This window comes from Trachypithecus francoisi, unplaced genomic scaffold (genome assembly GCF_009764315.1).
Source record: "Trachypithecus francoisi isolate TF-2019V2 unplaced genomic scaffold, Tfra_2.0 Lachesis_group0, whole genome shotgun sequence".
NCBI lineage: Eukaryota > Metazoa > Chordata > Mammalia > Primates > Cercopithecidae > Trachypithecus > Trachypithecus francoisi.
In genome coordinates this window covers 19,766,802-19,779,379 of record NW_022681453.1, presented here as the reverse complement: position 1 = coordinate 19,779,379, position 12,578 = coordinate 19,766,802, and the positions used below count along the sequence as shown (strand labels likewise).

The 12,578-nt window shown below is 45.2% G+C and overlaps 1 protein-coding gene across 2 annotated transcripts; it reads left to right on the top strand.

The window, feature by feature from the left end:
• The first annotated feature begins 3,182 nt into the window (after positions 1-3,182).
• On the top strand, positions 3,183-5,134 carry LOC117082449 (IQ domain-containing protein F5). Of its 2 annotated transcripts, none has more exons than XM_033209148.1 (2): positions 3,183-3,285; positions 4,641-5,132. In XM_033209148.1, exon 2 carries the CDS (start codon positions 4,661-4,663, stop codon positions 5,081-5,083), a length of 423 nt encoding a protein of 140 aa, XP_033065039.1. In that variant the 5' UTR covers positions 3,183-3,285; positions 4,641-4,660; the 3' UTR covers positions 5,084-5,132. The 2 variants fall into 2 exon arrangements, with proteins under 2 accessions (XP_033065039.1, XP_033065047.1); XM_033209156.1 differs by lacking the exon at positions 3,183-3,285 and adding an exon at positions 3,292-3,388 and having other exon boundaries at positions 4,641-5,134.
• Positions 5,135-12,578: the final 7,444 nt, after the last annotated feature.

The window sequence follows — 12,578 nt, the reverse complement described above, 5'->3', positions numbered from 1 at the left end:
CTCTAGAGTCACAAACATGACGAATACTCAGTCTCTGCCCTCTAGGAACCAGTGAGGAAAGGGGCCAGTCAGCAAACAGGTGACTGCATAAGATCAGGTGAGGACCACAGGTGGATATAGATCAGGTGGAGATCTTTAAAGGGGGCCATGGGGCTTCCCAAGGTGCAGGATCCACCAAGTAAACTCCTGGGTCCTCCTGGGAGGCTGCTGTGCCAGGGGCTGCATGTGAGGGTCACTTATCTGGGGATGGGGCTGGGGCTGCTGCAGAAGAAATGCCTGAGGCAGGGGCTGAGGGTTGCCTTAGAACAGCCCATTCCCAGGAGACCTGCGTTTCCTCCTCTGCAGGCTGTGGGCCTGGGAGCACAAGCAGAGGGCTGGTCCCACTGGGACCCTCACTGAGTCCTGCTTTCTTCTCCCTTTTCCAGCCCTCCCTCAAGGGGCCTACTGAGAACCTCTGGGGGAAACTCTGGTAGAGGAGGTGGAGAATTGTGGGGGTGGGATGGGAGAATGGTACCCCAGGATGCTGGTAATTCTGTGCTCAGTGGTCACCCACAGTGGCCCTGAGGGGCCTGTGTCTTGCACCTTGTTCTGCATCCCTTACCCCGGCTCCAGGAGGCTCACTCCACCATGCTCACCCCAGGCACCTCACACAGCGCACTTTCCAACCTCCCCTTGGATGGCATCTTCCTCTGCTCCTCAGCCCCTGGGGTGCCTCCTCCCTGCCCACTGGCTAGAGGCTGAGCTGGTTCTAGTAGCACTCAAGGCCCAGCACCCACCCTACCCTAGGGTCACCTCATCCACGAGCCCCCCAGCCCCTGGGCCTCTTCCCTGTCTGGATCTCCCTCCTTTCTGGACTCCAGCCCCCTTGTTCCACTGGGCTTTAGTAATGAGATCTTTCCCATGCCCTTGGAGTGCAGGGACCTTTATCCTTCCCCTAACACCCAAACACACTTGGATCCTAGTATGATGATCTCTGTGTCATAACTGAGATGGATAGAGGTATTTAAATCAGCTTTTATTGAAGCATAATTTATATGCGTATAACATGTATCCATTTTAGATGTACATTTCATTGATTTTTGGGGGACAAGTTTATACACCTGTGTGACCATCTTGCAACCAAAATACAGAACATTCTAGGCTGGGTGTGGTGGCTCATGCCTGTAATCCCAGAACTTTGGAAGGCCAAGACAGACAGATTGCTTGAACTCAGGAGTTTGAGACCAGCCTGGGCCACACAAATGAAACCTTGTCTTTACAAAACATACAAAAATTAGCTGGGTGTGGTGGCTATTCTGGAGGCTGAGGTTGGAGGATTGCTTGAGCCCAGGAGGTTGAGGCTGCAGTAAGCCATGATGGTGTCACTGCACTCCAGCCTGGGTGACACAGACAGAAAAAAATCTAGATCATTCTATTACCCACAGAGTTCACATTCAGTCTCCATCCCAAAGTCTGGGCAACCACTGCTGTGTCCCCATTGATGACAGCTGTCCCCACTGCAGTGCACACTCATGGATTCACACAGTGTGCCCTCTTCAGAGTCTGGCTTCTTTTGCTTGGCTAATTTTTTAAGATTCAGGATGGAGGTTTTTTAGTGGGATTTTTCTAGAAACGATCAGAACCAGAAGCTTTGGGAAAGCTTGGAGGTGCTGGGGTCTGCATGATGTGGTGGTTTAGAGCCAAGGCTCAGGGTGGAGCAGAGCTGAGACCAAATGCTAGCTCCACAGCTGACTGGCTATGAAACAGGGTGAGGTGAGCCAGGCATGATCTCTGCACCTCCATTTTCTCAGCTGCGAAGTGGGGCTAATGTCACTGCATTGCTATTACCATGGACAGGAATGTGGTTACTAGTGGCTTGACTCTGGAGCCAGACTGATGGAGGCACTAAATTGACACAGGTCTTGCGGGGGCCTGGCCATGATCTTTATCTTCAAATAGGGGCTTCCTGCTCTTTCCCTGTCCTATACATTGTACCCCACTATTTCCCCATCCCCCACCTTATTGCTGTCTTCCCCACTCCCTCATTCCATTAACTTCAAACTGACACACCCGCCATCCTCAAAGCACCTCCTCCTCCTCCCTACATTCCTCCTGCAGATCCACATCAACCTCTCCCATACTCACCCTACACATTCCCAGCACACTCCTCAGTGACCCCAGGGGCTGTGCCTCTGAGGGGGACCAGGGTCTCACCATGTCCAGCTGGGTCTTCAGAGGCTGCGATCAGGCAGAAAGGGGCGCTGCTTATGCAGTGGTCACCCTAATCCATCTGATCATGGCCTTGAGGCTCAGGGGCAGAGGAAGACAGGAGAGCACTTGAACCCATTTAAGCTTTGGATGGAGCCCAGGCTAGTCCTGGGGGCCTCATGGAGTTTTCTGGCCTGTGTGTGTCCTGTCCTCTCAGGCGCCTAAAAACAGACTGACCTGCAGATAGGTTAGACATAGGGGGCTTAGCCACAGTGAAGGAGTTTGTCGTGTCCCTCCAATTCCGCTGTCCTCATCAGATATATCATTGTTAGTTTTTGTGTACATCCTCCTCTTCCCCCCCTTTAAGATAATGCCTTTACAACACGTGTATAAATGTGTGTTTATATTGGGATCACCTTGCCTTTCATCTTGATTTGTTTCACTTACTAAATCTTGTACTTTTCTATATCTGTACATAGACAGCAAACCCATTCTTTTTTTTTTTTTTTTGAGACGGAGTCTGGCTCTGTCGCCCAGACTCGAGTGCAGTGGCCGGATCTCAGCTCACTGCAAGCTCCACCTCCTGGGTTTATGCCATTCTCCTGCCTCAGCCTCCCGAGTAGCTGGGACTACAGGCGCCCGCCACCTCGCCCAGCTAATTTTTTTGTATGTTTTAGTAGAGACGGGGTTTCACCGCGTTAGCCAGGATGGTCTCGATCTCCTGACCTTGTGATCCGCCCGTCTCGGCCTCCCAAAGTGCTGGGATTACAGGCTTGAGCCACTGCGCCCGGCCTGACAGCAAACCCATTCTAATAGTTATTTGGAGTACTAGTGTTTGAAGGAACTGAAAACCATTTAATGAATACCAGCCAGATTTTAATGAGCAGCATTATATACCTTTGTGTCAATGGGTCAGTACTTGGGGTCTTCCAGGTTTTCCCGAGAAGAGGCTCATATGCTGGAAGCCGTCCTCGTGCCTGCATCACAGGTGCCCTTATGACATCACAAGTCCTGCCCCTCCTCCACTTTTCCTGTTGGAGTCCTGATTGGAGGAGTGCGGGCCGGAGGGTGATGGAACCATCTAGCCCCTAGCCATAGGTAATTTAGTAAAGTCCAGACCTGTGAGGATTTTACGACCTGTCCCCAATCAGATGTTTTGTAAGAGGCAGTCAGAACCACACTAGCTTTCTGAGAGGGGAGGGTAAGTTCCCCACAGTTACTCATGACAGGACCCCCTGCTTCCATTTGAAGTCCTAGAGAAAGCCAGGAAGCTGTCTAGAAATAGTGAGAATGGTGTTTGACTTGGTACCCAGCAGTGGGAGAGCACCTTTTATTTTCTTCCCTATTTCCCCCCATACATTCTGATTCCAGAAGGATGGCAAGCTGTTTTAAATGATCATCAAAGATAATGATGAAATCACATTGATAGAACAGAGCTGGAAGGAACAAAGGGGAGAAAAGGGAAGCGACTCCACCCCCAACACCCTCACCCCTACCAGGGCACACCCTTACCCGCAACTCCGTGAGTAGCTGGGTCTAGAGAGCCTTAACTAGTGACATCTCTGACCCCTGTGGTCCAGCAGAGTGACTCAAAGATCTATGACCCTGTAATTTATTTTACAAAGAGTGGCTTCAGTGAGGGAAACAGGCACCTGTCCTCGTTACCTGACATCAATCAGGGTGTCCTAGAAAAACGGGTGAAATGTCAGGGTATGCAGAGCTGGAATGAATGGGGATTGGCTGTCTCTTGCCCCCATTTTCTTGTCAGGCAGAGAGATGTGAGTCTGGCTGAGATACAGAGTGGAGATTGTGGCCAGGAGTGGGGCAGAAGAGTGTGATCCCATGCCACATAGGGTTGCGGGCTGCAAGTGGGGACTGTGGGGAATGCAGGGACCAAGGGGCAAAATGTGTGTTAGTGGGTGGAGCATGCATGTTTGTACTGATGCATGCATAGCTGAAGTTCAAGCTGTTCACAATGTGTGTGAGGTGGAGGAATGTGTTACTACTTTGTTGAAGAGGAGGGAACACAGCAGCTTATGGGTTTGACCTGAAGTCAGAGTAAAGAGGGCAGGGGGAGCAAAGCACACCACTTCTCCAGCAGGTGGGAGGGCTCTGAAGGGAAAAGTCATGGATTCCAGGGAGATGGCAGCTCTTTTACCTCTAAAGTCACAGTGTTCTTGCTCTAGACTGGCCAGCAAGGTTCATGGGAAATGGGGTGAGGTAGCTAGGGCAGATGTACACCTATTTTGCAGATGGGGACATTGAGACTCAGAGGTCAAGTGAGGTGAGCACTTCCACTAACCTGTGGGTGGCAGAGCGGGGACACCTACCTGGTCTCCTGGATTCAGCCATTGCCCTGCCCAGTGCTGAACTTTAGAGGAAGGAGCCATCATTGATAGAGGATCAGGGCCCCTTCCTGGCATACCCTGAGTGTTTCTGTTTTCTCTTGTAAGGCCCACAAGAGAAGATCATCATGACAGAAAGGTCTGCAGCTGTTTTCATCCAGGCCTGGTGGCGGGGCACGCTGGTGAGACGCACACTGCTGCATGCAGCCCTCAGGGCTTGGATTATTCAGTGCTGGTGGAGGCAGGTGCTGGAGAAGCTGCTGGCGAAGAGGCAGAGGATGGTGTTGGAGTTCTATGTGCAGCAGGAATGGGCAGCAGTCAGGCTGCAGTCCTGGGTCCGCATGTGGTGTGTCCACCAGCGTTACTGTCGTTTGCTCAATGCTGTCCGCATCATGCAGGTCTATTGGCGCTGGCACACCTGCCATTCCCGTGGCTTCATTGAGGGCCACTATGAACTCAAAGAAAACCAACTTAATATTCAACTTGAAATCTCTTTGGGCTCACAGGCTTGTAAGGTGCAACAATGCATACCTCTTCCATTAAAAGAATGACCAGGTGTCTGTGTCCCCAGCTCTCTTCCATTAAAAGAATGACTATATCTGTGTCCCCAGCTCTCTTCGTCAGATGTATTTTCAGGAGGTCATTGTTTGAGATAATGATGGGAAATACTACTAGGCATGTCACAAGTCAGCTCTGAGGAATCAGCAGGGGTAGTCTTGGGTTCCACGTGGAGAAGGATTCTGAGAGCCGTCTGAGATGAGGAGGACCTGTGATTGATTAACAATGTCTGCCATAGGTAGAAGAGTTGGGGTTTCAGGGTGACCAAGTCAACCAACTCCAGGGAGACTATGTAAATGGAACCCCCTGTGGTTGTGCAGCGTGGAAGACTATGTCATCCTTTGCTATTCCATTCATTCATTCTTTCTTTCTTTCTTTCGTAGAGACTGGGTCTTGCTCTCTTGCTCAGGCTGGAGTATAGTGGTTCAATCACAGTTTCCTGCAGCTTCCAACTCTTTCCTGCTGCCTTAGTCTCCTGAGTAGCTGGAACCACAGATGCCCACCACCATACCTGGTTAATTAAAAAAATTTTTTTTGTAGAGATAGGGGTCTAACTATGTTGCCCAGGCTGGTCTCAAACTCCTGGCTTCAAGCAGTCCTCCTTTCGTGGCCTCTGAAGTTGCTGGGATTACAGGTGTGAGCCACTGTGCCCAGCCTTTTAAAATAAATTTTAAATATTTATTTTAAACATGGTATTAAAATATACATAACATAAAATTTACAATTTTAACCATTTTAGGTGTATAGTTCAGTGGCATTAAGTACATTCACACTGTTGTGCAACCATCACCACCATCCATCTCCAGAACTTCTCTCATCTTGCAAAACTGAAACATTGTACCCATTAAACAATTAATCCCTAGTCCTCCCTCCTCTAGCCCCTGACAACCACCATTCTACCTTCTGTCTCTATGAATTTGACTACTCGAAGTACCTCCTATGAGTGAAATCATACAGTATTTCTCTTTCTGTGACTGGCTTATTCCACTCAGCATAATGTCTTCAAGACTCATCCATATTGTAATGTGTGTCACATTTTCCTTCCTCAGGCTAAATAATATTCCATTGTATGTATGTGCTACATTTTATTCATTCATCTACGGATGGACACTAAGATCCTTTCACCTTTTGGCTATTTTAATAATGCTGCTATAAACACAGATGTGCAAATATCTCTTCAAGACCCTACTTTCAATTCTTTTGGGTATATACCCAGAAGTGGAATTGCTGGATCATATGGTAATTCTATTTTTAATTTTTTTGTTTTGTTTGTGTTATTTTAAGAGACAAGGTCTCACTATGTTGCTCAGGCTGGAGTGCAGTGGCTATTCACAGGTGCAATCCCACTACTGATCAGCACGGGAATTTTGACCTGCTCCATTTCCAACCTGGGATGGTTCACTCCTACTAGAGAAACCTGGTGGTGCCCTGCTCCTAGGAGGTCACCATATTGATGCGAAACTTAGTGTGGACAACCCATTGGCATAGTGCACTACCATACTGTTTTCCATAGCAGCTGTAACATTTTACATTGCTACCAGCAGTGCACAAGTGTTCCAATTTCTCTACCTCCTCATCAACACTTGTTATCTCTGCTTTTTTCATCATAGTCCTTCCAGTGGGTATGAAGTGGCATCTCATTGTTTTTGATGTGCATTTCCCTAATGATTAGTGGTGAAAAACATCTTTTTATGTCCTTGCTGGCAATTTAATATTTTATTTGGAAAAATGTCTATTCAAATTATTTTCCCATTTTTGAATTGAGGTTTTTTGGTCCTGTTAGTGTGTTGTAGGATTTTAATACTTTATCGGATATATGATTTATAAAGATTTTTCTCTTGTTCTGTGGATTGCTTTTCACTCTGTTGTTTTTGTCTGTTGATGCAAAGAAGTTTTAAATTTCTTTCTTTTTTTTAAGACAGAGTCACTCTCTGTCACCTGGCTGGAGTGTAGTGGCACGATCTCGGCTCACTGCAACCTCCGCCTCCTGGGTTCAAGCAATTCTTCTGCCTCAGCCTCCCAAGTACCTGCGATTACAGGCATGCCACCACACCCGGCTAAGTTTTGTAGTTTTAGTAGAGACAGGGTTTCACCATGTTGGTCTCGAACTTCTGGCCTCAAGTGATCTGCTCGCCTCAGCTTCCCAAAGTGCTGGGATTACAGACGTGAGCCACTGTGCCTGGCCAGAAGTTTTAAATTTTGGTGTAATTGAATTTACTTATTTTTTTCCTTGTTGCCTGTTCTTTTGGTATCATATCCAAGAAGTCATTGCCAAATTCAGTGTTATGAAGATTTTTCTCTATGTTTTCTTCTAAGAGTTTTATAGCTTCATGTCTTATGTTTAGGTCTTTGATACGTTTTGAGTTAATTTTTGTATATGGTGTAAGATAAGGGTGCCTTTTCATTTTTTCTGCATGTGGATATCCAGCTTTCCTATCACTATTTGTTGAAGGCACTGTTTTTCCTTATTGAATGGACTTGGCACCCTTGTTGAAAATTATTTGACTATATCCATGAAGGTTTATTTCTGGTCTCTTCTATTCTACTGGCTTAGAGATCTGTCTAATATGCCAGTACCACACTGATCACTGTAGCTTTGTAATAAGTTTTGAAATTTGGAAGTGTGAGATCTCCAACTTTGCTCTTCTTTTTCAGTATTATTTTGGCTATTTGGGGTCTCTTTAGATTCCACATAAATTTTAGGACAGGCGTGGTGGCTCATGCCTGTAATCTCAGCACTTTGGGAGGCTAAGGCAGGAGGATCACTTGAGGTCAGGGGTTCGAGACCAGCCTGGCCAATATGGTGAAACCCCATCTCTACTAAAAACACAAAAATTAGCCGGATGTGGTATCACACTCCTGTAATCCCATCTACTCAGGAGACTGAGGCAGGAGAATCACTTGAACCCAGGAGGTGGAGGTTGCAGTGAGCCCAGATCACACCACTGCACTCCAGTCTGGGTGACAGAGTGAGATCCTGTCTCAAAAAACAAACAAACAACAACAACGAAAAAAACTAATAAATTTTAGAATACTTTTTTTTTCTCTTTTTCATACCCTGCTCTAGTTTTGGATAATTTCTGCAAAAAATGTCATTGGGATTTTGATAGGGATGGCATTGAATCTGTAGATCCCTTTGGGTAGTATTGGCTTCTTAACAATATAAAGTCTTGTAGTCCATGCACACAGGAAGTTCTTACATTTGTTTGTGACTTCTTTTGTTTCTTTCAGCAACATTTTGTAGTTTTCAAAGTACAAATCTTTCACTTCCTTGGGTAAGAGTATTCCTAAGTATTTTAGCATTTTTGATGATATTGTAAATGAAATTGTTTTCTTTTCTTTTCTTTCTTTTTTTTTTTTTTGAGATAGAGTCTAGCTCTGTTGCCCAGGCTGGAGTGCAGTGGTACGATCTCGGCTCACTGCAAGCTCTGCCTCCCAGCTTCATGCCATTCTTCTGCCTCAGACTCCCGAGTAGCTGGGACTACAGGTGCCCACCACCATGCCAGGCTAATTTTTCGTATTTTTAGTAGAGACAGGGTTTCACTGTGTTAGCCAGGATGGTCTTGATCTCCTGACCTCGTGATCTGCCCACCTCGGCCTCCCAAAGTGCTGGGATTACAGGCGTGAGCCACCGCACCTGGCTGAAATTGTTTTCTTACTTTCCCTTTTGGATTATTTATTGTTAGTGTACAGAAGTGCAACTGATTTAAATTTTTGTATTAAATTTTTATTTATTAATTTCTCTAGTCTTTTATCCCTTAAATGCAACTGAGTTTTGTGTGTGTTGATTTTGTATCCTACTACTTTGCTGAATTCATTTATTCTAAGTTTGTCTGTGTGTGTGTGTAATCTGCAGGGTTTACATATAAAATCAAATTGTGTGCAAACAGAGATAATTTTACACCTTCCTTTCCAATCTGGATGCCTTTTATTTCTTTTTATTGCCTAGTTGTCCTGACTAGAACTTCCAATACTATGCTGAATAGAAGTGGTGAAAGAAGTCATTTTTGCTTTGTTCCTGATCTTGGAGGAAAGGCTTTTGGTCTTCCACCATTGAGGATAGGTTCTGTGGTGAGCAGGTCTGTGCAAACCTGTCCCCAAAGTCTGAGGAAACTGAAAGGTTGAAGAAAGAGGATGACAAATCCAGTTTCTTAGAAAGAAACATTTAATATGGCCATACAAACACAAGCCATGTCTGTGTCTCCAGCAGTAGCAAGATAAGATGGTGGATCCCTGCACCATCACCCTCCAGACCCAGGGTTTATCTACTACAGGGAAGGAATGTGTAGGATGATTGAAACCAACCCCTCAGGAAAAGGTGAAAATGCCATGTGAATCTGCTTTAGGGAAGGATTTACAGTAAAAGCAGATAAAGTAGAAATATTAGAAGCTGTATTAGTCTGTTCTTATGCTGCTGTGAAGAAATACCTGAGACTGGATAATTTATAAAAGAACGAGGTTTAATTGACTCATAGTTCTCCATTGCTGGGAAGGCATCAGGAAGATTACAATCATGGTAGAAGGCAAAGGAGAAGCAGGCACCTTCTTCACAGGGTGGCAGGACAGAGTGCCTGCAAGCAGGGGAAATGCCAGATGCTTATAAAACTGTTGGATCTTGGCCGGGCGCGGTGGCTCAAGCCTGTAATCCCAGCACTTTGGGAGGCCGAGACAGGCGGATCACGAGGTCAGGAGATGGAGACCATCCTGGCTAACACTGTGAAACCCCCGTCTCTACTAAAAAATACAAAAAACTAGCCGGGCGAGGTGGCGGGCGCCTGTAGTCCCAGCTCCTCGGGAGGCTGAGGCAGGAGAATGGCGTAAACCCGGGAGGCGGAGCTTGCAGTGAGCTGAGATCCGGCCACTGCACTCCGGCCCGGGCGACAGAGTGAGACTCCGTCTCAAAAAAACAAAAACAAAAACAAAAACAAAAACAAAACTGTTGGATCTTGTGAGAATCACTATCACAAGAACAGCCTGGGGGAAACTGCTCCATGATACAATTATCTACACTTGGTCCTACCCTTGACACATGGGGCACAATGATAAATTCTTGAGGTGATGGATACCCCGATTACTCAGATTGGGTCACTATACATTATATGCCTGCATCAAAAAATCCCATGTACCCCACTAATACATGTGCCTATTATGTAAAAAAAATGCAAATTAAGGAAAAACATCAATCACTGAGAAAGACCAGAATTAAACTGTTTTCTGCATGTTTCAAGCATCATAATCATTTGGATGCAGTTTCCATTCTATCTATTTTCCTATCTATAGCAGAAGCTTTAGTGCTTCACAGTAAACAAAGTTCAAAGATTCCTTGGATTTAATGAGAAATGTTTGCATTAAGTTCAATGTGCTATTTGTTTAAGAAAGCAAGCAAGAAAGTTATTTAAAAAGATTTCCGGCCGGGCGCGGTGGCTCAAGCCTTTAATCCCAGCACTTTGGGAGGCCGAGACGGGCGGATCACAAGGTCAGGAGATCGAGACCATCCTGGCTAACACTGTGAAACCCCGTCTCTACTAAAAAATACAAAAAACTAGCCGGGCGAGGTGGTGGGCGCCTGTAGTCCCAGCTACTCGGGAGGCTGAGGCAGGAGAATGGCGTAAACCCGGGAGGCGGAGCGTGCAGTGAGCTGAGATCCGGCCACTGCACTCCAGCCTGGGCGGCAGAGTGAGACTCCATCTCAAAAAAAATAAAAAATAAAAAAGATTTCCAGTAATTTTATTTAAAACAAATAAATCCAGGAATAGGGGGTTAACCTTTAGCTATCTAGTAATTTACACATCCTTCTAGAATCATTCCTTCTGAAAAAATACCAGTGGCTAAAGATTTACTCTAATTAATGTCTATTTTTTTTTTTTTTTGAGACAAAGTCTCGCTCTGTCGCCCAGGCTGGAGTGCAGTGGCCAGATCTCAGCTCACTGCAAGCTCCGCCTCCCGGGTTCACGCCATTCTCCTGCCTCAGCCTCCCGAGTGCCACCACGCCCGGCTAGTTTTTTTTTTTTGTATTTTTTAGTAGAGACGGGGTTTCACTGGGTTAGCCAGGATGGTCTCGATCTCCTGACCTCGTGATCCGCCCGTCTCGGCCTCCCAAAGTGCTGGGATTACAGGCTTGAGCCACCACGCCCGGCAATGTCTATTTTTTTTTATAAGCAATTAGTGTTTTTATTTAAATGAATAAATACTTGGTGATTCTTTGGATAGAAATATCAACATACCCATGAATATAAAGAATTTACTGGAGTATATTATTTGGATAACATGTATAGGATATAGTAAAAATGTATATGTATATGGGATATAGTAAAAATCTAATGTATAAAGATTAGATCCTTGTGGATGAATATCATATATATCATTTATAAACACCATGAATACATTTGGAATAATTCAACAATAAAGTTAAACTACTCAATTAAAAAAAAGATTTAGTTTAGGATTTTGGTTCTGAAGAAACCTGCCAAAGATGTCAGAAGATTCAAAAGACCTTAATAAAACAAAATCACAGGTCACTGTAAAATAAGGGTCATTTATTTAACCACAGTGATCATCAAAAGACTTCAAAAGCAGTACAATATGTTACATGGATATAGAAACTTCAATCCTTTTAAAGCTCAGTTTCCTTAAATAATCAGAAACATAATAAAGACAACTCAGGAACTATCTTGATAAAACATAAAATCTTCATTTTTAAGGTGAGTTATCAAAAAGGTAAAAACAAACAAACAAACAAACAAAAACCCAAAAACACCTCCTTTAGTGTAATTGCTTTTTTTTTTTTTTTTTGACAGAGTTTCGCTCTGTAGCCCAGGCTGGAGTGCAGTGGCGTGCTCTGCTCAGTGCAAGCTCCGCCTCCTAGGTTCTCGCCATTCTCCTGCCTCAGCCTCCTGAGTAGCTGAGACTACAGTTGCCTGCCACCATGCCCAGCTAATTTTTTTTATTTTTAGTAGAGATGGAGTTTCACCGTGTTAGCCATGATGGTTTCAATCTCCTGACCTTGTGATCCACCCACCTCAGCCTCCCAAAGTGCTGGATCACAGGTGTGAGCCATCACGCCCGGCCCTGCTTTTCTTTTCTTATTATACTTTAAGTTCTAGGGTACGTGTGCACAATGTGCAGATTTGTTACATATGTATATGTGTGTCATGTTGGTTTGCTGCACCCATCAACTCATCATTTGCATTAGGAATTTCTCCTAACGCTATCCCTGCCCCAGTCCCCCACCCCTGACAAGCCCTGGTGTGTGATGTTCCCCAACCTGTGTCCAAGTGTTCTCATTGTGCAATTCCCACCTATGACTGAGAACATTCGGTGTTTTGTTATTTGTCCTTGTGATAGTTTGCTGAGAATGATGGTTTCCAGCTTCATCCATGTCCCTGCAAAGGACAGGAACTCATCCTTTTTTATGGCTGCATGGTATTTCATGGTGGATATGTGCCACATTTTCTTAATCCAGTTTATCACTGATAGACATTTGGGTTG